This window comes from Lissotriton helveticus, chromosome 11 (genome assembly GCF_964261635.1).
Source record: "Lissotriton helveticus chromosome 11, aLisHel1.1, whole genome shotgun sequence".
In the NCBI taxonomy this organism is placed as follows: Eukaryota; Metazoa; Chordata; class Amphibia; order Caudata; family Salamandridae; genus Lissotriton; species Lissotriton helveticus.
In genome coordinates this window covers 596,849,333-596,873,958 of record NC_136072.1, presented here as the reverse complement: position 1 = coordinate 596,873,958, position 24,626 = coordinate 596,849,333, and the positions used below count along the sequence as shown (strand labels likewise).

Below are 24,626 nucleotides of genomic sequence, written 5' to 3'. Positions count from 1 at the left end.
AGCTATGATGGTGCGTCCGTAATGAGTGGAAGCCATGGTGGCGTACAGAAAAGAATTAGAGATGTCTACCCGTATGCTCATTATGTGCACTGTCATGCCCACCAACTTAATCTTATCATGCAACAGGCAGTATCGAAGATCCGAGAGACACGAATTTTCTTTCAGGATATAGGAGGCATGGCAGCATTCTTCTCACGTTCCCCAAAAAGAATGGAAGCACTTCAGGAGATTGTGGACAAAAGGGTTCAGAGGGGAGCCTCAACTCGTTGGAACTATAACATACGTACAGTCCAACTAATATTTCAATATAGGGAGGACCTTGTGAAATGTTTTCAAGCCATAGAAACCAATGAAACCTTTGATTTCAAAAGTCACAGTGAAGCCCGTGGCTTTGCTAGAACACTAAAAGATAGAGAGTTTCAGTTCTTTCTATTTTTATTTGATAAGATAATGTTAAATGTCGAGAGTTTATACAATCAGTTACAAGGACGAGACATAGATACTGTCTTTGTGAAAAGATGTACCACGGACTTTGTCGCAAGCATAAACAAAGTGAGAGATGAGGTTGACAATTTAGACAGCCAACTGCCAGCCGGTTCAATTTTTTCAAACCACAGGACAAACATCACCACTCTGGTACGAAGGGCAAAAGAGATATGTGACATTGTAATTGTACATGCACAAGACCGTTTTGCTTTCACAAAACATTTGGAGAGTGCCGCATTATTGGAAAGTACATACTTTGCCAAATATAATGAATCCTTCCCTGAGCATGCTCTGCATGCGGCTGTGGAAGCTTATCCGATGCTCAACCAAGAGGACCTGAAAAGTGAGTTGACAGTAATGTACTCAATGCCTGTGTACCAGAAGGCCACAAATGCCAGGTCTTTGCTGTCTTTAATTCATGAACTTCATATGGAAAAGACATTTACAGAGACAGTAGCTTTACTAAAAATAGTAATTACCACTCCTATGACCACCTCAGAGGCAGAACGATCTTTTTCCACCTTAAATAGGATTAAGACATTCCTGAGGAACACCATGCTTCAGGAAAGACTCAATGCATTAGCAATGCTCTCTATAGAGAGCGAGCTTGTTCAAAATATTGCTGACTTTAACATTCAAGTAATATTTGCTGCGCTTAAAGACAGACGTGCTGAATTTAGATACATAAAGTAAATATGTTGAATGGTGATAGTTTGTGACCTGTTTAGTTGGTTCTTTTGTTTGCAGTTTAAATAAAAACAATCTGTGAGGTTCTCAGCATTGTATCTTGAAGTCTGTTATAAAGCTCTGTGGTTATACTGAATAAGCAGCTACCTATGTTATATGACAGCTCTTTAATAATGTAATACCTGCACTTTCACAATTGCTTTATTAACCTTCCTGCTTCCTCAAATTTTCTTGAAAATGCACCATTTTTCCACTAATTTTTCAAAATTTTCTCGGGGGGGATTCCCCCCGAACCCTCCTTAGGGGGTTCGGGCTCGCTCGCTACGCTCGCTCGCTACGGTGCAGTATGCTGACGAGTTTCTGCCTCACCACTTTCAAATGTCACCAGCCGCCACTGTCAGAGCTGAGTGAGATATGATGGAAGTTCGGTTTCTACACATTTCTGTTGCCATTTTATTGAGAGCAAGGGCTGTTTGGGAGCAATCTAAACTCTGCATTTTATGGTTGCCAGGTCACGATCTCCTTTGTGTTTTTACATCTGTTCACAGAGTATCGGGCGTGAAGGTTTTCCCCTACCGCGAGCCTATGTGGCATTTTCCACACATTCAGAGAGTGAGTACTCTCCTCTTCCATTTTTAAGTTGTAGTTTGTGGCACTTTTTATGAGTTATTTCCCGCACTATATTAAATGGTGGGGAATTGGCGGTATGGTCAGGGTGCAGTACTTTTCGAACTTACATAGCCTGCTGAACTAATGGTTCACTCACATTTTGGAATGACCAAGTAAGATTGGATGATATATAAACACAATTTGAGTGATTGTTTCTAAGTGGTATATACGACTTCATAGATAAGATATTGGAATAACCTATGAATAAATGTCCTTTAACAAAGGGCTTCCAATTATGTCTTAATAAAAGCGTGGTAAAGGGGCTTTTTACAATTAAGTAGACTGGTTAATAAGGGGTGTCTCCACCACAATGTGACTTAACAAACAAGCGGTAACTGTCAAAACCGTATATTTTTGGAGTAAAGCCGTTGTTGTTGTGTACATGTTTACCGTAACAAGTCATGTGGGTTAACCCCCTTTTTGTTTTCCAGATCAAAAGACCCTTGGCAAAACAAGGAGAGTCGACACGGAAAGTCCGTGAGTTTGTGTTTAAGTAACAAGAGTCCTTGCGGATTGGACACGCCTTAGCGTGCGGGGTCCTCCGGGGGACAAAAAATTGGTCCTGATGAATGCTGAGCTGACTTAACTCACAATAGCAGAAACATGTTGACCATGATCACGAATTAAGGACACTTTGGCTCAAAATTGCTCAGCCATTGGGTCCGTTAGCACTTTGTTTTTACTGTTGGTCCACGATCCCTCTATTAAAACTGGTATAGGGAATTGTTGGCTTCCTTTTAACTTCACTGGCACTTTTTTCTTTAGGCACATTCACTATGCCTTCTTTGACCAAACAGAACCCGATGATGAAACCAATCACCAACTTTGTTGGGAGATGAGGGTTCTTATTTTTGTCAGAGTCCCTTTCACTAACATTTTGTACTAATTCTCTGGGCTGTAAGGAAATAGTATCCTTTCACCCGTTTTTGTAGTGCACCTTGATTGTTGCTCTTTTGTTGTTGACAGCAGTTGAGAAATAGGCCAGATGGGCCAGAGTGAGATCTGTAGGTGTTTATGTACTCGCCGTGAAATTCAGCAGAGACTGCAGCAGTTTAAATTTACATTGCACAGGGAAGGGTCACTGCACAGGCTGCTTCCGTGCAAGCCTACCTCACTAACAGAGCATTGAAAGAGGTGGTAACATCATCTGTGCCGTACTGCGCTTTGCTCAAAACAGGCGCAGCATCAATATAAGCTTCAATTATAGACAAACCAAGTGCATCATGCTCAGCATTAGTGCAAACTTCCATTTAATACAGAACAAGCGTAGCACTCACAGCATTGGTGAAATCTTCCACATTTGTCCTCACGGTTGCGTACCAAATAGATTTCTGGTCATGCAGTCTGTGACTGTTACCAAGCTCTCTTACGTTCAGGGGCAAAGTTCACACTAAGTAAAACTGTTAAAACTCTCTAATCTGACCCATCAATAATTAGAAACAAAACATTAACCGTAGATGTCAGAAAGAGATACCCTTCAAGTGGCTGATTTGAGCAGTGTGAAAGGGTAAAATCTGGTATCAATTTTGACTTCCCTGTTCCACCAAACAGTGTGATCCAAAGCAAATACTGTATTTCACTAAGCCTCCTTTTTATTAGGTCAAAGCCTAGCAGACAGTGTAGCTGGTTGGGTGTGAAAGGACTTCTTGTGGGCCTTCTGAAAGCTTCCCTGGTAATGCATTCTACCCATTGCTTCCCATTGGTTTTGTGGTTTGTAACTCCCATTTTCTGGCTTTGTTTGTTTTAGGTTGCATAGCATGTCTTCATCCCTCCCAGGGAGCAAGGCTGGTTCACCATTGCTCCCTTAATACTTCCACGTGCCCTCGCTTTCTGTAAAGAGGCCTTTAAATGTTGTTCTTCTCTTGTCACATTTGCTGTCTGTTCAAAGGCAGAGCTCAAATGTCAGGCTCTGTCTTTCAAGGAAGCATGCTATTTACTTTTCTTTCTCTGACTTCAAAGTGAGAGGATTTATGTGACAATTTTTACAAGTACTGGGAAAGAAAAAAAAAATTCTAGCACACAACAAAATGTAAATGTCTGTATATGAATTGTGCATACCTTTCAGAATACATCAGAATTAGGAAAGCAAAAATTAAGCACATTTTATTGTATTTCGGTAGGGTGGTGGAAACATATTTTAATTTGATCAAAACAAATCAGTACACTAGGTGAAGCAATTTTCAAACATTAACTTTTGTGAGCTGTATAGATTTATCAGTAAAACTGTATACTCAAATGTAATTGTCATTTTAATTGCAAATGCGTTGTCTCTAAAAGCAATGCACTAACACACCATGCATACTCCACTCTACGCCACTCCACTCCAATCTATGACACTTTACTCCACTCAACGATGTTGCACTCTCCGACGCAACATTCCACTCCACCACACTCCACTCTACACCATTCCATAGGGCACTCCACTCCAAGCCACTCCATGCTACGCCACTCCACGAAATTTTACTCCACTCCACGCTATGCCACTTCACTATATACCACTCCACTCTATGGAACTCCACTCTACACTACTCCACTCTATGGCACTTTACTTCAATCTACGCCCCTCCTCTCCATGACACTCTACTTTACTACACTCTACAATACTCTACTTTACAGCACTTTACTACACTCTATGCCACTATACGCGACTCCAATCTATGTCACTTCATTCTAGGCCACCCTACTCCTCTCCACTCTATGCCACTCCACTCCACGACTCTACTCTACAACTCTGCTACACTCTATGCCACTCCATGACTCTCTACTCTATGCCGCTCTACTCCACTTCTTTCCACTCTACACCCCTCCACTCTATGCTCCTCCACTTTACACCCCTCCGCGACACAACACTCTTCCCTACTCCACTCTACTCCACTCCACTCCACTCTATGACACCTTGTTAATGTATGCACATGCAGGTGACCTAATCTTTGATGTACCTCACACGGACTGGCCTGCAGAGGCAGCTCAAGGCCCTCGAAAGTCAATTGGTTCATAAAAGTAAGGCTAAAATAATGATCATGGGGCTTTAGGAGTAAAATCTCGATTTCAGTGGTTCTATAATGGTTCAAAACTTGAAACTGTAAAAACCTATAATTATTTAGGGATGAACATCTTCAACAACTTATCTTGGGTGAACCATGTTAAGGGACACATTTTTAGAACAGCCGCTACTGAGTTTGGTCTCAAATGTTTTTTTCAACACTAAGGACTAGGGATAATCTCTTATTTAAGATATACACTGCAAAGATTCTTCCTATGGCATTATATGCCTCGGAGGCTCATTCAGCTGCTTCCCTGAAGAGATATGCATATATCGAATCTAAACTATGAAAATCATTCCAAGGTCTAGGGCAGTCATCATTGATAGAGATGATTAGATCAGAGCTGGCTTTAATGGTCAATAATTTCAAAGCAAATGCACAGATCTTACTCTATGCCTATAGGTTACCTACTGAAAACTCCATTCAAATGTATCTGGAATGCCTTCTACCATGATGTATCAAATGTTTTAATATTTTCTAAACTTAATTCACTTAATACTCTGCAGACCAACTTAATCTGTCACATGAGGAACGCTTTACAAGCCTTTTGATTAATAGTGTATTACGAAGAAAGTACATAGTTAGGTTATTTGTGAAAAAAAACTGATTTGCAGCGGTAGAATTGAATTATGCTCCAGCAGGACTGTGCATGGATTTTGCTCAAGGTGGAGTGTGGAAGTGGATCTGATTCCTGAACTTTACTGTTAGGTATTTGCATTTGGACGAGGGTATTGTTTATTTATCGGATAATGTACTTTGCCACATCCTGGCCATCTTGGATGGTTTGAGTCAAATCAACTCAAAATTCTTTGGGGACTGTTGGCAAGATCTCTCTGGCCATGTCTGACAAAGCATGGGTATACTTCCCCAGTAAACAGCTGGCATTGACCGACTGGATGGCTAGGCTGGTTGAAGAAAACATCTGCTTCCCAAAGGTCTAAAATCATTTTTACTCTGTCAGGATGAGTTGATGTGGAAAAAATTGGGCCTCTTCTTACTGGTGGAAGTTTGGACCGCCAAACGCTCTTGTATAGGGTGCTGTGTGAGAGAATTGTCGCTTCTTGATGCCTGCCTTTGGCAAAATGCCTGTATACTGGAGGGCAGGCACAGGACTGAGACCAGGTGCCAGTAGGGGTGTCAATGAGGGCCTCGTTAAATGGGAGTAAAGGCTCCAATAAGTTTTTCCAGAAAGCAATACCTCTGTTAGAACATTGATTTTGACCACCGTAGTAGGCAGTTGCAAGCCTAAAATCTCTGTTGTGTGTCTCATCACCATGGTAAAGAAGGAACTTTCTTCAGTCATCGGTCCAGAAAACAACCCAGTGTCCGGGGAAGTGTTAACCCACCTACATCTCTTAAGCCCTAATATAAACTATCATCCTATATTGTTGTGGAATATACTCTCCCTCATCACCATCATCATCCCCAAAGGCAGACTGGCTATGGTCAGAGTCTGAACCATAAAGTTGTTTGAGCTCTAGAATGTAGCTCCGGGATAAAGGCATGCACGTGTCTGAATCATAAAGGATTGGGGTCGAGTGCATCAGTATGGAATCGATATTTAACTTTGGTTGAGGCAGAGATGGTTTTGGCTTGGAGTAGGAGAGAACGATAGGCACCAATGACGTAGATGTCACAGGGACCAGCACTGAGCTTGGTAATGGATTGGAAGTCAGTTCCAGTGTCGATGCGGAACCCGAGGCTAGTTTTGGAGGCACAGATGATGCCAAGGGCAGAGTCCCAGTAGTCCAGAGGGAGCCGGTAGGGTTCTGCAGATTTGTGACATGCCTCTTTAAATGCCTTATTTGATGTGATGTCACCAACAGCCTGAGATCTCATAGTCCATCGTAATCATTTGCAGAATCAGATCTTCGGCAGGGGCAGTTGAGGGAGCGAGAGATCGCGAGGCACCTTGAAATAATGCAGTTTCTCAGACAGAGTGGCAGACCTGAAGTAATTACTGACAATCCCGTGGCACTTGCCCAAGTGTGCTTGAAACAAATTCTGCCATCACAGCCCTGGCACTTGCCTCAAGTGTAGTCATGCAGTCTACACCACTGAAGAAGATATTTTTTCCAGGCTCTTGCCACTAACTAAGGGTGCAGGAACTGATTTCGTGGTGGTTAGCCCAGCTGCACTTGAGCAGACTACAGACCTAGGTGAAGCTGCTGCCTTGAGGCCCTTGACCACTGGTTGACCGAGTAACTGTGTAGATCCCCAAACCACTGAGTGGAAGTGTGCCCAATCGCACTATACCATTGCCACTAAACTGGGAAGTCTCTAAAAGCAGACCAACTGTCTCCCCTGAAAGCAGAGTGCATTGAAACCTCTTTGTATACAGCCTGCAGCCCATCCCTCTGGGTGAATCCAAGCTCCAGAAAAACTTCTAAGACGAAAGGTAAAAATCTTCATCGGGCTCCATGATGATCAGCAGTCCATCGATGACAACAACCTCCTTGGCCTGGAAATCCAGCTTCTCTCACTCTGAGCTGTTCCTGCTTTCGTCGACAGCTTCACCAAGACCTCGTCCAGCGGCTCCCTGTCGTTGATGGCTTGTCGTTGATGCCTTGACCCACTGAGACACTACCGTCTCATTACCTTTTTCACCATTTTTTGAATGTCAGTAGGTATTCCAACAGTGGGCCCAATTGACCCCTTGTATCTGTCCCGTGCTCCATCTCGATCAGCCTTAAAATTTGACTTTGACCCAGTTTCATGCGACCAGATACCCATGGTTGGCGCTTTGATCTTTAAGGTACTAGATTTAACTAATAACTTGAAACATGAATTACTCCGGTTCTACTGATTAGATTTAATTCATTCTGGTAGCACTTTATTTATTACATTTTACTTTATTTTTCTAAATTGATTTGGGAATTTTATTTTGTTGTGTATTCACATTATTACTGTTTGTGTGTTGCATAAATATTTTACACATTGCCTCAAAGTTAAACCTGACTCCTTTTGTGTCAAGCTACCAGAGGGATAAGCACAGGAAATTTTAATGACTTCTAGTGGTTCGCCCTGACAAGGGCGTCCACCCCTCTCAACTAATAACCCAATTTAATACGGTGTGTATAGCTGCAATGGGGGGGGGAGCACATGCCATAAAACAGTCACATGATTTTCCCAAGAGTCGCCTGGAAGCCTGCAACTGGAATAGCTTTCAACATGCACTCCTGGAAATGTTTGTGAATTGCACATAAGCGTACATTTAAGCGGAGGCTTAAATCTCTGCACATACATTCAAACTTTTCTTGGTAATTGGGCTTTCAGTATTCTGTTTTAAAATATTATTTTGTGAAATATGACATACTTTTCACATTGCATATTGTTTTACTGAAAGCACCTTACCTGTTGCAGTTTGTCCATTGCTAATGAAAGCGCAATGGTGTGGTTTTCTCCTTGTATGGCAAACAGAATTCCACTGAATACCGCAGGGCGAAAGAGGAATTTGACTGTCAATGACCATGCAGTGGAATTTTCGCCATCTCCTTTGTTTGGTTGGAATGCTGTAAGAGGCACACAACAAGAACTTGTGATGTGACGTGAAATAGAAGCAATATCCCTGTAGGCCACTGATATGGCAATATAACAATATACCCTATTTTATTTATTTTGAAAGTTTTATAGAGCGTGAACCAGATCCTTGCGGATATCAGAGCGCTTTACAGGCAGTGAAACTTATGCAACAAACAATATAAAATAGCAATGTGTAGCAAGCGGTGAGCGTTATAGAACATATTACAAAATACAAATATGTGAGCACAAGGAGTGCGTAAATACAACAAATTAGAGAGGTAGAACAAAACTCAATCCTACTTTGTGCCTAGTAGGAGACAAAGAAAGGTGCAAGCCGAGAGAGCCTGATTGTCATGTAGAATGTCTGATTGCATCTATATAAAACATGGCCTTCAGTGAGGCTCATGTGAATTTTTCCATGAGAATCGACTTTACTTCCTTTTTGAACAGTGCAGTTGATGTGGTTAGTCTGATTTCTGGGGGTAGTGCGTTCCAAATCCTAGGAGCCATCCCTGAGAAGGAGCGTTTATACGTTTTCACCTTATTAAATCTGTGAGGTTTCAGTAATATGCTTCCTGCACTTCTTGTGGATCTCTTGCCTCCAGAGATAGACAGTTTCCGGGAGAGATAGCTGGGTGCTTTATGGTGAATGGCTTTGTTGGTCAAGCATGCTATTTTTAGGTGAATTCTGGCTTCCCATGGTAGCCAGTTCAGAGCTTTTAGGCCAGGGGAGATGTGGGACCTTTTTTTTTAGCCCGTTATGAGCCTGGCTGCCGCGTTGATGGTGGCTCTGAGTGGTGCTGTTGTAGCTTTGGGGAGACCACAAAGAGAGACACTTCCGTTTCGATCCTGGGGATAACTAGAGCTTGAACTGCCGTTTTGAAGTCGTTTTTTGGTAGGAAGGGTTTAAATTTCCTTAGGATATTAATCTGGTAATTAGCTCCTTTTGTTGCGTTGGCAATGTGTTTATGCATGTTGAGGTTGCCATCAAGGGTTATACCCAGAGACTTAGCTGAGTCAATGATTGTAGGTTGCACGTTGAATGCTGTTAGGTGTTTGAACCAGTCTTGGAGGAGGGGAATTTTGGAAGGTGGAGCTATCAGTAGGAATTCAGTTTTGAGTGAGTTAAGCTTGAGGTGGTTCTCAGCTAGCCATACTTGGGTGTTCAGCAGCGTTTGATTGAGTAGTTTGACATCTTCAGGAGTATGAATCTTCAGATAGAGTTGTGTATCATCTGCGTACATGTGAAATTGGACATTGGATGATTGCAGCAGGAGAGTGAGAGGTTCCATGAAAAGATTGAATAGTGTGAGGGATAGTGCGGACCCTTGTGGGACTCCAAGAGTTACAGGTACAGGTTTGGAGAGGGAGTTATTGACCTTGAATTTTTGGGTCCGGTTATGAAGAAAGGAGGTAAACCAATTGAGCACCCAGCCTGATAGACCCATTCTGAGGTTCAGCAGTTCAATCAGGTTCTCGTGTTTGACCGTATCGAAGGCAGAGGAGAGATCTAGCAAGATGAGTAGGCATGATCCATTCTGGTCGAGAATTTGTAGTGCATCGTCTATAATGTGAGTCATGGCAGTTTCAGTGCTATGCCCTGCTCTAAAGCCAGATTGGTGATTGTCAAGGAGGCCGAAGAGGTCAATGTGTTTTGTCAGTTGTTGGAGAACGCATTTTTCCAAGAGTTTGGCTAGGGTAGGGCTGTTCGAAATAGGGCGATAGTTGTTAAGGTCCATCGGGTCAGCCGTGTTTTTTTTTTAGGATGGGTGTGACTTGACCAATTTTGAGGACGTCAGGGATGATGCCTTGATGTAGAGAGCTGTTGATGATCCTGGTCCAGAGCGGCAGGATCAGAGGGATTAGATCTTTAACTGCGTTAGCAGGGAGAGGATCAGTGGTATGGTTGGCTGGCTTGAGGGTGCTCAGAATCTTGCCTACAGCTTCTTCGGTGTATGGGGCGAAAGAGGACCAGGTTGCCTCATTTTTTAGTTGAAGTTTAGAGGGTGTTTGTTGTGGAGGATTTGGAGGAGAGGGAGGGATTGTTCCGAGAGGGGAAGACTGTAGGATTGTGAGGTCATTGAGGAGATCCCTTTTGATGTTTTTTGTTTTTAGGTTAAAGAAAGCAGAGAATTCGTCACAAGTGGGTTGGGTGCCTGAGGTATCTTGTGGTTGTTTAGGTTCATCTCTCGATTGTGATTTGATTAATTCAAACAATTTTTGGGGTCAATTTCTTGCTTGATCTAGTTGGTGAGAGAAAAATTCGGCTTTAGTGCGTTTGATCTTTCTGTAGTAGTCTTTTCTCTTACTCCTTAGAATTTTCAGGTGTTTGGCAGATGGGGCTGATCTCCAAGTATGTTCTGAGGTTCTGAGAGCGCGTCTGTCATCGTTCAGAAGGTCATTAAACCAGGGTTTGGAGTTTTTAAGAGGAACTCTCTTTAGTTGTAGAGGAGCGGCATCACTGATAACCGTAGCCATAGCGTTAAGGTAATATTTGGTGAGGTCGTTTACGGAGGCCAGGTCATCCGGAGGCTGGAGTAGTTTATGGGAGTGAGTGGGCAGAGTGTTGGGCTTGAGTTTTTTCAAGTTTCTTTTCCAAATCATTGGTTTAGTGGATTGGTATGCGTTAAGTTTCACTGTTTCCCTGATGAAGAAAATAATGATGTGGTGGTCTGACCAGTCACAGGGGAGGATTGAGTCAAGCTTAATGGAATTGTTTTTGGAAATTATTAGGTCCAAGATTACACCTTTTTTTTGTGTTGGGCTGTTGCAGGTTTGGGCAAGGTCAAGCGCGCCTATGAAGTTTTTGAGACTGTTGACCATTGAGTCATCATTGTCATTCCAGTGGAGATTAAAGTCGCCTAGGAATATTTGGGTGTTTTGACGTCCGATGTTTGTGGTGACCATGTCCATGAAGTGTTCAGTGAAAGTAAGGTTATCACAAGGTGGGTGATATATGATGTGAAGGGAGCAAACTGGCATACCATTACTGGTGATGTCGATGCACATGTATTCACAAGAGGAGAATGTAGGGGATATGGCTCTATTTACCGATATGCTGCTCCTGTGGATGCATGCTATTCCTCCCCCAATTTTTTCACTTCTGTCAAGTCTGATGATGTCATAGTTGGGTGGTACCAAAATGTCCAGGAGGGGAGATGAGGATTCAGTTAGCCATGTCTCTGTTAGCAAAATCAGGTCCAGCTCATGAGAGATGATGAGGTCGGCGACATCTACTGCGTGTCTGGCGGGCGATCTACAGTTCAGAAGGGTGCATTTGAGAAGGGGTGTAGTGAGAGAAGGGGTTGGATCAAGTGTGAGTGTGATTCTTCTAAGATTATTATCACTGATTCCTCTATTGTTGTGCATGGCTGGTCTGAATGGATTGGAGGTGATAGCCTTAATCGTGTGAATCGTGGCGCTGGGCGAGATGAGAAGGGGATTGTAGGAGAGTAGGAGGGAGCAAATATCATTCTCCGAGAATGGGTTAGTGCAACGGATAGGTCGGGAAGGGGAATTGGGGGATGGGATGGAGTTCCATGAGAGGCGATTGTGCTTGGGGGGGTGTGAGCGGTGAGTATTTGGGTGACTTGATCTAGCCGTGTACGCCGTTCTGGAGTGCATTGGCTGTCTAGAAATCATCTTTTTGACAGTGTTGAGTTAATCTTTGATTTGTAGGAGTTCAGAAATAATCCTATTGAGACTGAACCTTTCCCTTGTGCTTGGGGTAGACGTAAGTGGTAATTCATCCATCCTGGTATCAGGTCCGGATGTGGTTGGAGTGGGTGAATGAGTTAAGCATGAGTGGGGTAGTGTTGTAACCTGGGTGTGCCCAGGACGAGTAGTGGATGGTGTTGTATGGATGGGTGGAGGGACAATTAGTACGGGTACCAAGGGTGATAGGGAGGATTGTAATCGGTGAGTAGCAGTAATGGGTGGAGCTGGGAGCGGCACAAGGTCGGGGGGGGGAACGTGTTCAGGGACGGTGTGGGGGAAGCCGATTTGTGTGCCAGCATTCGGTCTGTGTGGTGATGTCGGGGTGTGTTGGGGTGTGTAGGTGGCTGAGGCGTAAGGGGTTGTGTGGGAAGTGACGGTTGAGCTGTGGGTTAGTAGATAGCGGTGGGGTGGGGATTGTATGGGGAGAGGGTAGTCTGGGAGGTAGGGGTGGGTGGAACATGTTCAGGATCGATGAGGAGGGAAACTGATGTGTGTGCCAGCATTCGATCTGTGTGGTGAGGTCGGGGTGTGTTGGGGTGTGTAGGTGGCTGAGGCATAAGGGGTTGGATGGGAAGTGAGGGTTGAGCTGTGGGTTGGTAGATAACGATGGGGTGGGGTATGTAGGGGGAGAGGGACATCTGGGAGGTAGGGGCCGGTGTGTGCGATGTATGAGGATGGTGGGGAAGAGGTGGGCGGGAGGTAAATGATGGGGATGTTGAGGAGGCGACATAAGTGTTGGCAGACGAGGTGGGTTGGGTAAGGGTGGAGTGTTGGGTTGAGGTAAGGGGATACATGATCTTTAATGATGGGGAATATCTTCTCTAGTAAGTTTAGATTGTGGTTCGTGGATTACATGAGGATAGTTCCATTATTGTAGACAGAGATAGTAGCTGTAGCTTGGAAGAACTGAGATTGTGCAATAATGATTGCTAGCCCATGTGGGGATTTTCTGGTGGAGGAGATCAAAAATAATGTTAGGAATGCTTTGCGCCATTGGGCTCTGCGTTTGGTGTAGAAAATGATGTCGGTAGTGATGTGACCGCTGTGCTGAGAAAAGTATGGGTCAGCGAAGAGGGTTTCAGGGTGCAGTTTTAGGAAGTTATGTTTGAAGCGTTTAGAGGCTTTTTGTGAGAGGTGTGGAGGGTAAATGATATTAAAAGTATGAGTGCCTATGGGTTCCATGTTACCTGTAGAGCAAAGGTAGCAGTGTGGGTGTCAAGGGGCGTCGTGGGATAGGTTGTGTGGGTCAGGGACTAGGATGGGATGATAGTGATCAGATTGCATCAAATCAGCTCAATTTGATTTTAAATAGTAGGAGCATAGATGTAAAAGATCTGTATGTTAAGATTTAGCAATATAAGAGTGAATAATGCTGATAATGGGATAGTGAGATAGAAAATAGGAGGGAGAAGGGGGGTGGGCGAGTGTAATGGGAACACTCTAAAATGGCTGAATCAATAGTAAGCCTTGATGCCTAGGGAGGTAGTCCTTTGTTTATGTCTAGGACTTGTGAGTCCTATTCCTATGTTTAGTTGTGAAGGCTGTGGTCTTCTTTCAGTTTCTAACTTTGTTACCCAGGTGTATAGTCCTTTGTTTGTGTCCATAAACGTAGAGTCCTATTTCAATGCTTAGTCTTTGGGGAGGTTAGGCTCCTCTTTCAGTTGCAATAGAGTGATGAGAAGAAAAACAAAAACAACAACACCAGCGGCCATTTTACACTTAAAATAAGTAGGTTGGGGAGACATCAACAGCCAGATAACACTTGGCCATCTTGTTCTATGTAGCCAAAAATGCTTAAGTATAATACCTATCATGTTCCGAGGATACACAGACTTGGCGCCCCTTGCAATAGCAGGACCCGGGACAAAATCTAATAATGCAGCCTTTATTAACTGGGTTGTTGTGGGATCAGAGGCGTGGAGATAGTATTGACAAAGCAGCCCACAGCCCGAGCGCAACCCGTTGCAATTCTGCAGTTTGTTGTGGCCTCCACCGCACCGGCCTCTATTGTGGTCGATATTCCATAAAGGACTCGACTCTTCATGACGTCCACACGCCGTTCGGTCGTAGAATGTTGCTTGCTCACAAGTGTCAGTGGCCGTATCCCCCACACAGGCCTACCTCGCAGCGTGAAGCCAGCCGCTCGCGCACCCAGTTGCCTTGATGCGCTCTCCGGTTCCAGAGCGCGCACACCCTCGGGTCCTCCGGCGCTCAGGATAAGCACAGGCAGTCCCGCTGAAAAGGGCAATGCACAGCTCACCGTACCAGGGGCGTTCGTCACATGCCGCAGATCGGCATAGGGCGTCGCTGTAGGCTCCACATCAGGGGTCTAGCACTTGGCTGGATTCGCTGTCGGCGGCCTCCCAGCCGCCATCATGGCCCCGGGCGATGCCGCCAGCGATTCTTTTTCTGAGCCCCGCGGCCGTTTTCACAGCCTCATACTTCACCGCTCAGCTGCCCCGGACGTCAGTAATCACCTCCGCTCAAAGGACACCTTTGATCAGCACATTAGGAGTAGGATAATGAAAGAATTGTTGCGGCGGCCGGCAGAGCTGTGTGGCCATCTAACGTGGCCATCAACGGTTCAGTCTTCTCCGCTGGTCAAAGCTGCACCCAGGATTGCTGCCGGACCATCGACAACTCCGAGGATCCGAGTTCAGGTAAGAATGAAGAAATTCATCCAGTTTATTTTTGAAGTCAAGATAGTTAGTGCTAAATCCAGTTACTTTTATGAAGTCGGTCCCAAGATAGTTAGCGCTGACTGGGATTTTTCCCACACGTGGATCCCAAGCGTTTGGAGCTCCTTCTTAGAGCTCCTACTATGAAGAATGTTTCCTTTTGGTCACGCACGAACTACGAGAACTTTCAGTGCCCCTCATGAAGACCTGCATGGTAAAGAGGGTCCAATATTACCAATACCACAGAGTATTAGCACAGTTTTTTCTGGGCCATTATGAGTTGGCACACCTTGAATGGCGAATAGCATGCTGGAATTGGTGTCCCTGTGTGGGATCCTGATTAATTGAATAAAACAATACATCTTCAACAAAGGTCCTATTTAACCACTGTATGAAGCTGGCTCTGTATATACTATACCAAAGTAAGTTATGGTGTGCACAGAGTCCAGTGGATCCCCAAAGGTAGGCAGAGGTAAAAGTAGATAGGACCTTACTCTCTATTTGTGGTAGTGGGGCTAACAGTAAGGCTTTATCAGAGGGTAGTGTTAAGCATTTATTGTACACATTAGGCAAGAAATGATGTCACACACTCAAAGACTGAACTCAGACTAATTTGTTTGTATAAAAATATTATTTAGTTATATTTTATTTTCTAGAAGCAAGCCAGGCCTGGTGCAGGTAAGTATATCATGCTTTGCAGGAATTATGCAGTTAAATACAATTTGAGGGCAGTTGGATTGGTTTACAGGTAAGTCAGTTATTTATAAAACAGTTGAATTACTTTTCAGATTACCTTTCAAGTTACTTTACAGATTACTTTTAAGTTACTTGTCCTACTCAGTGTGATATGCCTAGATATCTCACAAGTACATTTCCTAGAGAAAAGGTAGGTAAATCAGTTTTTGTACATATCAGTTTCTTAGCTTTTCATACAAATCAACTCCACACTTCAAAGATTTTTCACAGGAAAGCAGTCAATGCAGTACTATGGGAGAAAACAGTGTTATTGGTTTAACAGTAAGTACTTAGGTTTTGGAGTTGGTTTTTTGGGGGTAGAACCAGGGTTCCCCGGGGTCAAGGATACACTCTCAAAGCACCCTTAGTGTCACTAGGGCGGCCGGGTGCAGAGTGATGAGGCCCAATGTTATCCAACGGGGAAAGGGGGCCTCCTGTTGGTGGCTGCTCACAAGCAGGCAACAAGGTTGTGGGAGCAAAGCTCCTGGACTTAAGCTCAGGCCAAAGAGGGATCCGAGTTAGCACACTAGCTGGACCCACAGCGGCACAGAGGCGGCCGGGTGCAGGGTGCTGTTTTGGCGTCAGGTGCCCTGTTGTTTTCAATGGGGATTGCCAGTTTTGGTTTTTAGCTGCAGGCTCGGTCCAGGAAGTCTTCCAGGAGGAACCAACAACTGGGCAGGTACATTGGAGGGCTCAGGACATAGGGGCACCTCAGGTCCTCTTCTCCAGGATACAGGGTGGCTGGATGTAGGGGTATCTTTTGAGGTCGGATTTCACCTTACCGGGCCACTCACAGTTGGGGGGTTCTCAGTGCTGAGGCTGCAGGCGATGTCGGGGAGTCCTGGAGGGGTCAACCCGCAGTGGACTCTGACTCTGGAGCATTGGGGGACCTTGCTGGGACTTGTGGGCCACTCGAATTTGGGCCATAGGTGACGGGTGCAGGCGTGGTTCCAGGTGTCGGTTTTCTTTGTCCTCAGGAGGGTCAGAGTCTGTCTTGGGAGTTTCTTTTGAACAGAGCTGCTGTTCACAGGAGATCCGATCTTTGTTGAAGGTGGTCAGTCCTTCCAGGAGTTCTGGAGGTCGCTGGCTGCAGGACAAGGCGACTTTTGGTGCAGGATCTCTGGAAACCTCAGACGGGCCAGTAGGGCTGGGCCAAGTCAGTTCATGTGTTAAGTCTCCTCTGCTGGGCGTCTTATTTCGTCCTTCTTCTTCGTGCGTTACGGAAATCTGTCTTCTTGGTTCAGGGCTGTCCCCTAAATCCTGTATTTAGGGGGCGTTTTAGGGGTCTCAAGGTCAGTAGCCAATGGGCTACTGACCTTAGGGTGACTACACCCTTGAGGTGATCACCCCACTTAGGGGAGTCGGCACAATCCCAAATCCTGATTGGAGTGTGCCATCCATCTGCAATATGGAGGGCACTGAAGAGTGGGCTTCACCCCACCTCCCCCACCTGAGGGGTGGGGTTGGCAGAGGCGGGCACACCTTCTGGGCTAATTCTTTCTGCCTGTCTTCCCACCGAAAAGGAGGGTAGACAGGAAGGGGGCCTGCTCCTGATAACAGGAGAGGCTTGGGGGTCGTGTTACAGCAGCAGCAAGGCCTTTGAAACTCCCCTGCCACAGATGGCTCTTCCTGACCTGGGGGAGATGTGACCACCTCTGCCCAGCAAATGCTTTGTTTCTGGGCTCAGGTAGCGATGGCTCCCACCCCCAGGAGTCCAGAAACATGTCTCTTGGTGGCAGGCCGGTGTTTACCTGTCAGGGTACCCACCGGAGGCTGGTTGTTTTTCAGGAAGCATCTCTAAGATGCCCTCTGAGTGCTTTGTATAATAAATGACACACTGGAATCAGTGTGGTTTTATTATGCTGAAACATTTGACACCAAACTTCGCAGAATACAGTAAAGCCATTATGGTGCCGTGGAGTTCGTAATGACAAACTCCCAGACCATATACTCTTTTATGGCTTCACCGAACTTACAATGTCTAAGAATGGACTAATGCCCACATGCATCAAACTGAATTGCATTCGCAAACGGTGCGAATCGCAAAATTCGGCCGTTTGCGAATGCAATTCATTGTTTTGGGATGCATTAACCTTTTTGGCTTTTTCGCAATTTAAGAAATCGCAATTTATTTGTGATTTCTTAAATTGCTATTGCATTTAAGAAATCGCAATTTTGCGATTTCTTAAATGCAATGCATCATCTTAAAAAAATTGCGAATTCGCACATTAGAAGCGTTAAATTAACATGAAGTCAACCTTCATGGTAATTTTCAAAAATGCACAAAAGTGCATTTTTAACACTTTCATTTTACACTCACACATGCCCTTGGGCATGTATGTGTGAAAAATGGACGGTATGTTACATTTCAAGGGTGCGGGGGGGGGGTCCTTTGGACCCCCCTGCACCCTAGAAATTGCATTCTCATTTTGCGATTCCTGAATTGCGAATCTCAAAATGAGAATGCCTTCCCATTGATTCCTATGGGCCTCTAGGCCCATAGGAATCAATGGGAAGGGATTCCTTATTTGCGATTCGCAAAATTGGGAATCGCAAATAAGGAAAAATAAGAAATCGCCCAAAAAAATGCGAATTTTTAATGCATAGGTATTTGCGATTTCTAAATTGCGATTCCTTAATTTTCGCAATTTAGGAATCGCAAATACAAACAATGATGCATGTGGCCGTTAGAGACTATAGGGGTACAGTGCTCATGCAACTGTACCCTCACCAGTGGTATAGTATACTCAGCTAGAAGGGTATCTTACCTATACCATAGGCAGTGGTTTGCAGGCATGGCACACAGGTATGTGTGCCATGTCTACTCTTCACTTTTCTTTGCACCAAAACACATAGCCTGCAATGGCAGTGTGTGTGTTAAGGTACAGGACCTCTAAGGGTAGCACAATATGTGCTGCTGCCCTTAGAGGCCTTCCCTGGGCACAGTGACCTTGGTACCCATGGTACCTTTTACAAGGCACTTGCATGGAGCCAGGGAGGTTCCAATTAGAGGTACACAGGTAGAGTTTTGGGAAAGAACACAGACACTGAGAAACAGATTTGGAGGGACCCAGGTCACATCAAGCCAAAATGTATCAGAAATCTCGCAAAAATTGTGGGGGCGGTTACTGCAACAGAAACCAAGCTTCCTACAACCACACTATCCAAATAGTTTTACTCCTATTATACACACTTTCCCCACCTCCATGGGGTCAGTTGTCCAAAACCCAAACACATAACTAATTGAATTTAGAAACAAGCGTTAACAGAAAAAAATGTAATGTGGAACCAACAGAACAGTCTGGACTCTGCATGCCTTTCACAGGTAAACGCTCAACATTATGTGTCAATTCAAGTTAATTTATTCATGTTTCGGAACTCCAAAGAGATCCACATAAAAAAGATCATACGGATAAAAACATGTGCTGTTCCTGTAACAAATTAAAACAGAATCAGATCATTTAACCCAAAATAGTATATATAAATAGGTACAGCCTGTATTATTTCTCTAAAACATAAAAAAACATAAACATAAAGTACATTAAGAGGGCTTCATTTGTAAAAAAAAATAAGTGCCAGGACTCTCGACAGGAGGAACTGACAGTTTGAGGAAAATAGGCTTCAGCCATTTATGGGGATGCAACAATAGAGCAGGGCAAACAAATAAAACATGATTTAAATCTTGGATCCCATTCTGGCAAAAGTTGCATACTTCAGAGGTTTCACACCATTTAGATGTTAGACAATTTAGAAGAAGGATATCCCATTGCGCCAGGATCTAAAAGCGTCTGACACCATGTGGCATGTTCCAATTGACATATAGTTGTGCTTTGTTCATTAACATGAAGTCTTTCATCTTTTGGTATCCCCTTTTTTGACACAGGCCTTCCTATCCAGACGAACACTTATGGCACACCTTGAATGTGGAATAGCATGCTGGAATTGGTGTTCCTGTGTGGGATCCTGATTAATCGAATAAAACACATTCTCCACCTCCATGGGTCAGCTGACCAAAGCTTAAACACATAACCAAATAAATTTAGGAAAAAAGCGTGAACAGAAACAAATGTAATGTGGAACCAAAAGACCATCGGCTGTGCTCTGCACGCCTCTCACAGGAAAAGACTCAACACTGTGTGTGCTGGGAATACTTGTAAAGTTGACCTGTTCTGTACAATCTGCAGTCTAAAGACTGCCTATACAACAAACAAGATTACAATTCAACATTAGAATTGATGGACTCACAGTAAAAATTGTGGATTATTCCTAAAACCATCAGTGAACCTCATGTGCAAGCACTGAGCTGTTTAGACCTGAAGAAGCTCCCGGACGTGAGAGCAAAATGGGTTGGCTGTAATGCTGGTTTTATGTCCAACATCTGATTTGAAATAAAGACATTTTTCTCATCAAGGACTTGAGTCTCTGGAATATTCTCTAAAGAGTTCTGCGAACTCTCTAATGAAAAACTGATCACAGTGATAATCCAGATTAATGACAGTTGAATTGGATTACTGGGGCTATTGAACTAATTCCCTTCCTGGCATGCCGAAAATGGTGACCCTTAGGGTCCTATTCATAAATATTCACAAAGCTTTTGCTGTGACTTACCCATGTGGCACTACTCACTTAACCCTAAAGCCCAGGAGTAAGTCAGAAGTACTCCTGGTTTACTCAGAGCAAGTTAGGGGTACTAGTAGACTAAGGCAAGCTACTTAAAGCCAAATCTATGTGCATAAAGGCCTGCAATAAACTTTTTCAGGGCTTTGGTCAAAACTGAAGGGTATTAGCGAAACTGGATGGAACTTCGCTTTGCAAACTCCTCAATTCATATGTGTAAAGTCATATTTTGTATTCTCAAAATATGAAGTTACACTTGTACATGGATTTTTATCCCCAACTGGTATTGTAGTAGTCTGGTGTAATTTTATGCATGAGATAATTTGCACAGAAAGATGGAGTGTGAATATGTTTTTTTTTTGCTAGGGGTGGGCGATAAATTCTGCTCCACCAGTGGAGTTGACGGAGTTTTGGCCACTCCGCGTTACACATGTCACATGGAGTTCCGCGCAAATTCCGCCAACTGCCACATGGCAGAGTTTTTTTTCGCAAGCAGCTTGCTAACGGTAAGTTGGTCAGCGGGATAGCACAATTTTCAGTTGGTAGGAGGGCACCCAGCAAGATTTTCCCAACAGAAAGCTTCCACTAGAGTCGAAAATCGACTCGAGTGGCCGCAAAATCAGCATGAGAAGCAGCACTCTCTGGCATGCCACGTAGTGCACTGATTTTTCAGTGCAGAATGAGCTCCCGGCACTAAAACTCAGCACAAGCAGCATGACGTGCCTAATTTCACCTGATCACAGAACTCCGCTGAATCCCACAGAGTTTTCATGTAACTCCGCAGACTTCCGCAGAGTGAAACTCCACGAGTTCCGCCCACCCGTAGTGTTTGCCTGCCACCCACAAACACAAATTTACTGTTTTCAGTGGGAGGAGCAAAAACTTATACAAGTTGAATATCGGCAGAAAGCACCCCACAAATTGATCGGGATGTAGTGGAAAAGGTTTCTCGACGGGAAAATATTTCCTCTTGGACATGTGAAAGAGTCAGCGCAAAAGGATACTTACCACATTTACGCATTTGAAAGGCATGAACGTAATTCGAAGTTCACAAAGATTTCCTGCACTATTACTGGATGTTGCGACAGTCAAAAGTTTCAAGGAGTTCTTATGGAATTCTCTATGAGTTCTCTGGCGCTGCTACTCCATAATGGCGGAGGAGCGCCCCCGCCTGCTAAAAGTTGAAAAAACAAAATGATAATAAAAGCATTTTATATTCATTTTTACAGGCATGGTGGTGGAAGAGTGTTGGGCACTTTTAAGTGCACATCAGTTTGACCTGCAGTATTAAGTCGGCCAAACAGACATACGCATTCTCCAACCCAGCTGTGTTGGACAGCTGGGTTGGAAAAATGCCACAGGCTTCTAGGCACTGTCTGAGCGGCAAACCAGGCCGCTCAGACCAATCTCAGTGCTTCTCTCATGTTGGGAATAGTATTCCCATCAGGAAACAAGCACCTGGATTGGCATCTGGGAACCTGCGCAGTGTGCAGCCGTATCCAGGATTGCGAGAGAGGAGCAAGGCGGCAGCCGTCGGAGTGGCAGGTAAGTGGAATTTTAATAATTTTAATTATGTTTTTCTTCCCCCAATGGCTCACCACTAAGCAATGCGAGCAGCCGCCACAGCAAGTTCCAATACGCCCCAAAATTTACTCCAAAGGCATGAGCCAAGGGAAACAGTCGGAATAATGCGGTCTTAACCATGTGTGTTTTGACTACACAAGTGCAACCACGCTTGCCTTAACCACACATATGCCTAAACCACGCATATGCGTGCTTAAGGCAGTGCTTGGTCTAGCTGCTGGCTAGACGGAAGACGGTGAAGACGCTGCGGTGAGGTGAGTGGGGTGGGGAGTCAAGGTAGGTTTCAGGGCTGTGGAAGGGGTTGGGGTAGTTTAAGGGACTGTGCGGGGTGAGGGGGTAGTGTAAGTAAAGATGCTGGAGTTTAGGCCTTAGGGCATTGGGAGGGAAATGGGTAGTCAGCGTAGTTTTTAGGGCTGGGGGTTTAGGTAGGTTTCAGGGGTTGGGGTATGTTTCAGGGCAGTGGAAAGGGTTGGAGTAGTTTAAGGGACAGCACCGGGGTGAGGGGGTAGTGTAGGGCAGGGTTTTAAGTCTTAGGGCACTCGGAGAGGAATGGGTAGTTGGGGTAATTTTCAGAGCAGGGGGATTGGGGTATGTTTCAGGGCAGTGGAAGGAGTTGGGGTAATTTAAGGGACAGCACGGGGTAGGGATATCGAGGTTGTGTAAGTAAAGGGGCATGGTTTTAGGCCTTTAAGGGGAATGGGTAGTCTAGGTAGTTTGTATGGCTGGGGGGTCGGGGTAGATTTCAGGGCAGTGGAAGGGGTTGGAATAGTTTATGGGACAGCGCAGGAGTAGGGGGGTTGGGTAGTATAAGTAAAAGGGCAGGGTTTTAGGCAGTAGGTTAGTGGGAGGGGAATGGATATTCAGGTCGTTTTTAAGGCTGGTGGGCTCGGGTAGGTTTTGGGCCAGTGGTAGGGGTTGGGTTACTTTGAGGGACAGCACGAGGGTGGGGAGTACTGTAAGTAAAGGAGCACGGTTTTAGGCCTTAGGGCAGGGAGAAGGGATTAGGTAGAGTCAGCACTGGGTCGAGGGGGTCGGATAGTGTTAGTAAAGGGGCAGGGTTTTAAGAACAGCAAGGGGGTGGGGAGGTGGTCGGGGGGTCAGTGTAGTGGCACACTTAGCCACACATACCCCATTACCATTCATGCCTATACCACGAAATTGAGTGTTAAAGGAATGCCTGGTTAAGACGCATTCGTGGTTTGGGCTGCGTGGTAGAAGCACGCGTGGTTTAACCAGGCATGTGTCTATCGTACAACCCATGAGCCAATGTCTATGGAAGTTCATTTAACACCTTAACGGCGGTCGCGATTTTGCGGAAGCGCGGCACTTCCGCAAAACGAATGGGGCTGCGTCGGCCATTAGCCGACGGCAGCACTGAGGAGGTAGTGCTGCCGTCGGCCAATGGTCGACGGCAGCACGGAAGGGGTTAAGACATTTTTAAAGACGTGGGCCCACAACGTTTTACGAACCTTAAAAATTCTATACAAGGTATTTTAAAACATTAAATACAAATATTACAACAATAATTAAATGTACACCTCAATCTGTTTACGTTTTAAATGTATTTAGAATTGTACCACAGAAATAAAGTTCATTCACGTACATTTAATTTTTTAAAGCGGGCTCGACTTGTTCTACAGAGTGATTCACAAAGAGAATCGTGAATTCGTCCCAATATATATGTACTTCTTAATACTGGTGTTGATTTACGATTTTGTATTCTACACTAACCTTCCCGTTAGCACTTTGGTAAAGCTGTACTTATTACACCTTTCCAAGTGTGCTGCTGGGACAGTCATGTCATCTTTTAAGATATTACTAATAACTGATCAATTCCTTCTCGGAAAAATGCAGCCTCGCTTTACTGTTTTCCTCCTGCAGAAATACCTACTACTACACCCATACAAGTTTGAAGGTGTTTCCTTTCACTTCCTATTCTGGAGGGGCATTTACTCCAACCTTTGGGAGATGTAAATGTCTGACCGTTTACAGAGTGGAAAAGGGTTGGAGAGAGGTTTGAAAATGACCACACTGACGGGGCCAACCACGCCTTTTTACAACGACTACCCACTTCTCATGTCTGTGTTATTGTATGCAGTTGTGGCATACTATTACCCGCATTAAATGGACATATACCTGTTAGCATGGCCGGGTGCTGACTGCCAGGAGGCGCCCTGTTTGCAACTTAATTAAGTTTTTAAAACACCTTTTGCCGCGTTCCTGGCCTCCAGCAAATTCCAGGCAACAAAAAAAGTAAAGATAACTCCTGTGATTAATGTTCTTCCTGGAGAGAGATCTGAGTTTTGTCTAGTAGAGGTTTTGACTCACTATAAGGTAGTACAGAGTATAATATTGCAAGCCTGATGCAAAGAACGTGTACCATGCAGATTACAATGTGCATATAGTGTAAATAGGTCAGTGGGTTACTGCTTTTGTTACTTGAAATTTAGAAGTTAAAATCCGAATACAGAACTTCCTGCGCAATACAAAAGATGGTCAATGCGACCGCCACAGTCTCATTATAATTAGCCCTGTGGGACCGCCGCCTTGTTGGCGGGTGGTCACAATCCCTGATATGAAGGTGGACCATTGTAATCAGCCCCATAATATTCAAAAGAGAAAGATTATAAAACCTGTCCTAATAAACTAGACCACGATCACGCTTTCCTATAGCTCGATAAAAGCCTCAAATACTTCAGGATTTAGATTTAGATCACAGAGAGAAAGTCATTTTACACAGAAAGATATGCAGTCAGAGTAGATAAGAATAAAATATCTAAACACAAATACTGAAGACGTAAAGTTCAAATACTGTTTTTGAAATATTTCATGTTGAGATTGCATTCTGATTTTTTTCCCGAAATCTAAAATGTTTATAATCAGAAGT

At 44.4% G+C, this 24,626-nt stretch overlaps 1 protein-coding gene across 1 annotated transcript in view; it reads right to left on the bottom strand.

Moving 5' to 3' along the window:
- The window catches only part of LOC144791665 (growth arrest-specific protein 6-like), a 208,030-nt gene that overhangs the window by 63,190 nt on the left and 120,214 nt on the right, over positions 1 to 24,626 (bottom strand). Inside the window, exon 6 of the mRNA XM_078666398.1 lies at positions 8,241 to 8,398. Coding sequence (XP_078522524.1) covers positions 8,241 to 8,398 — 158 coding nt within the window. The remainder of the gene's footprint in view (positions 1 to 8,240; positions 8,399 to 24,626) is intronic.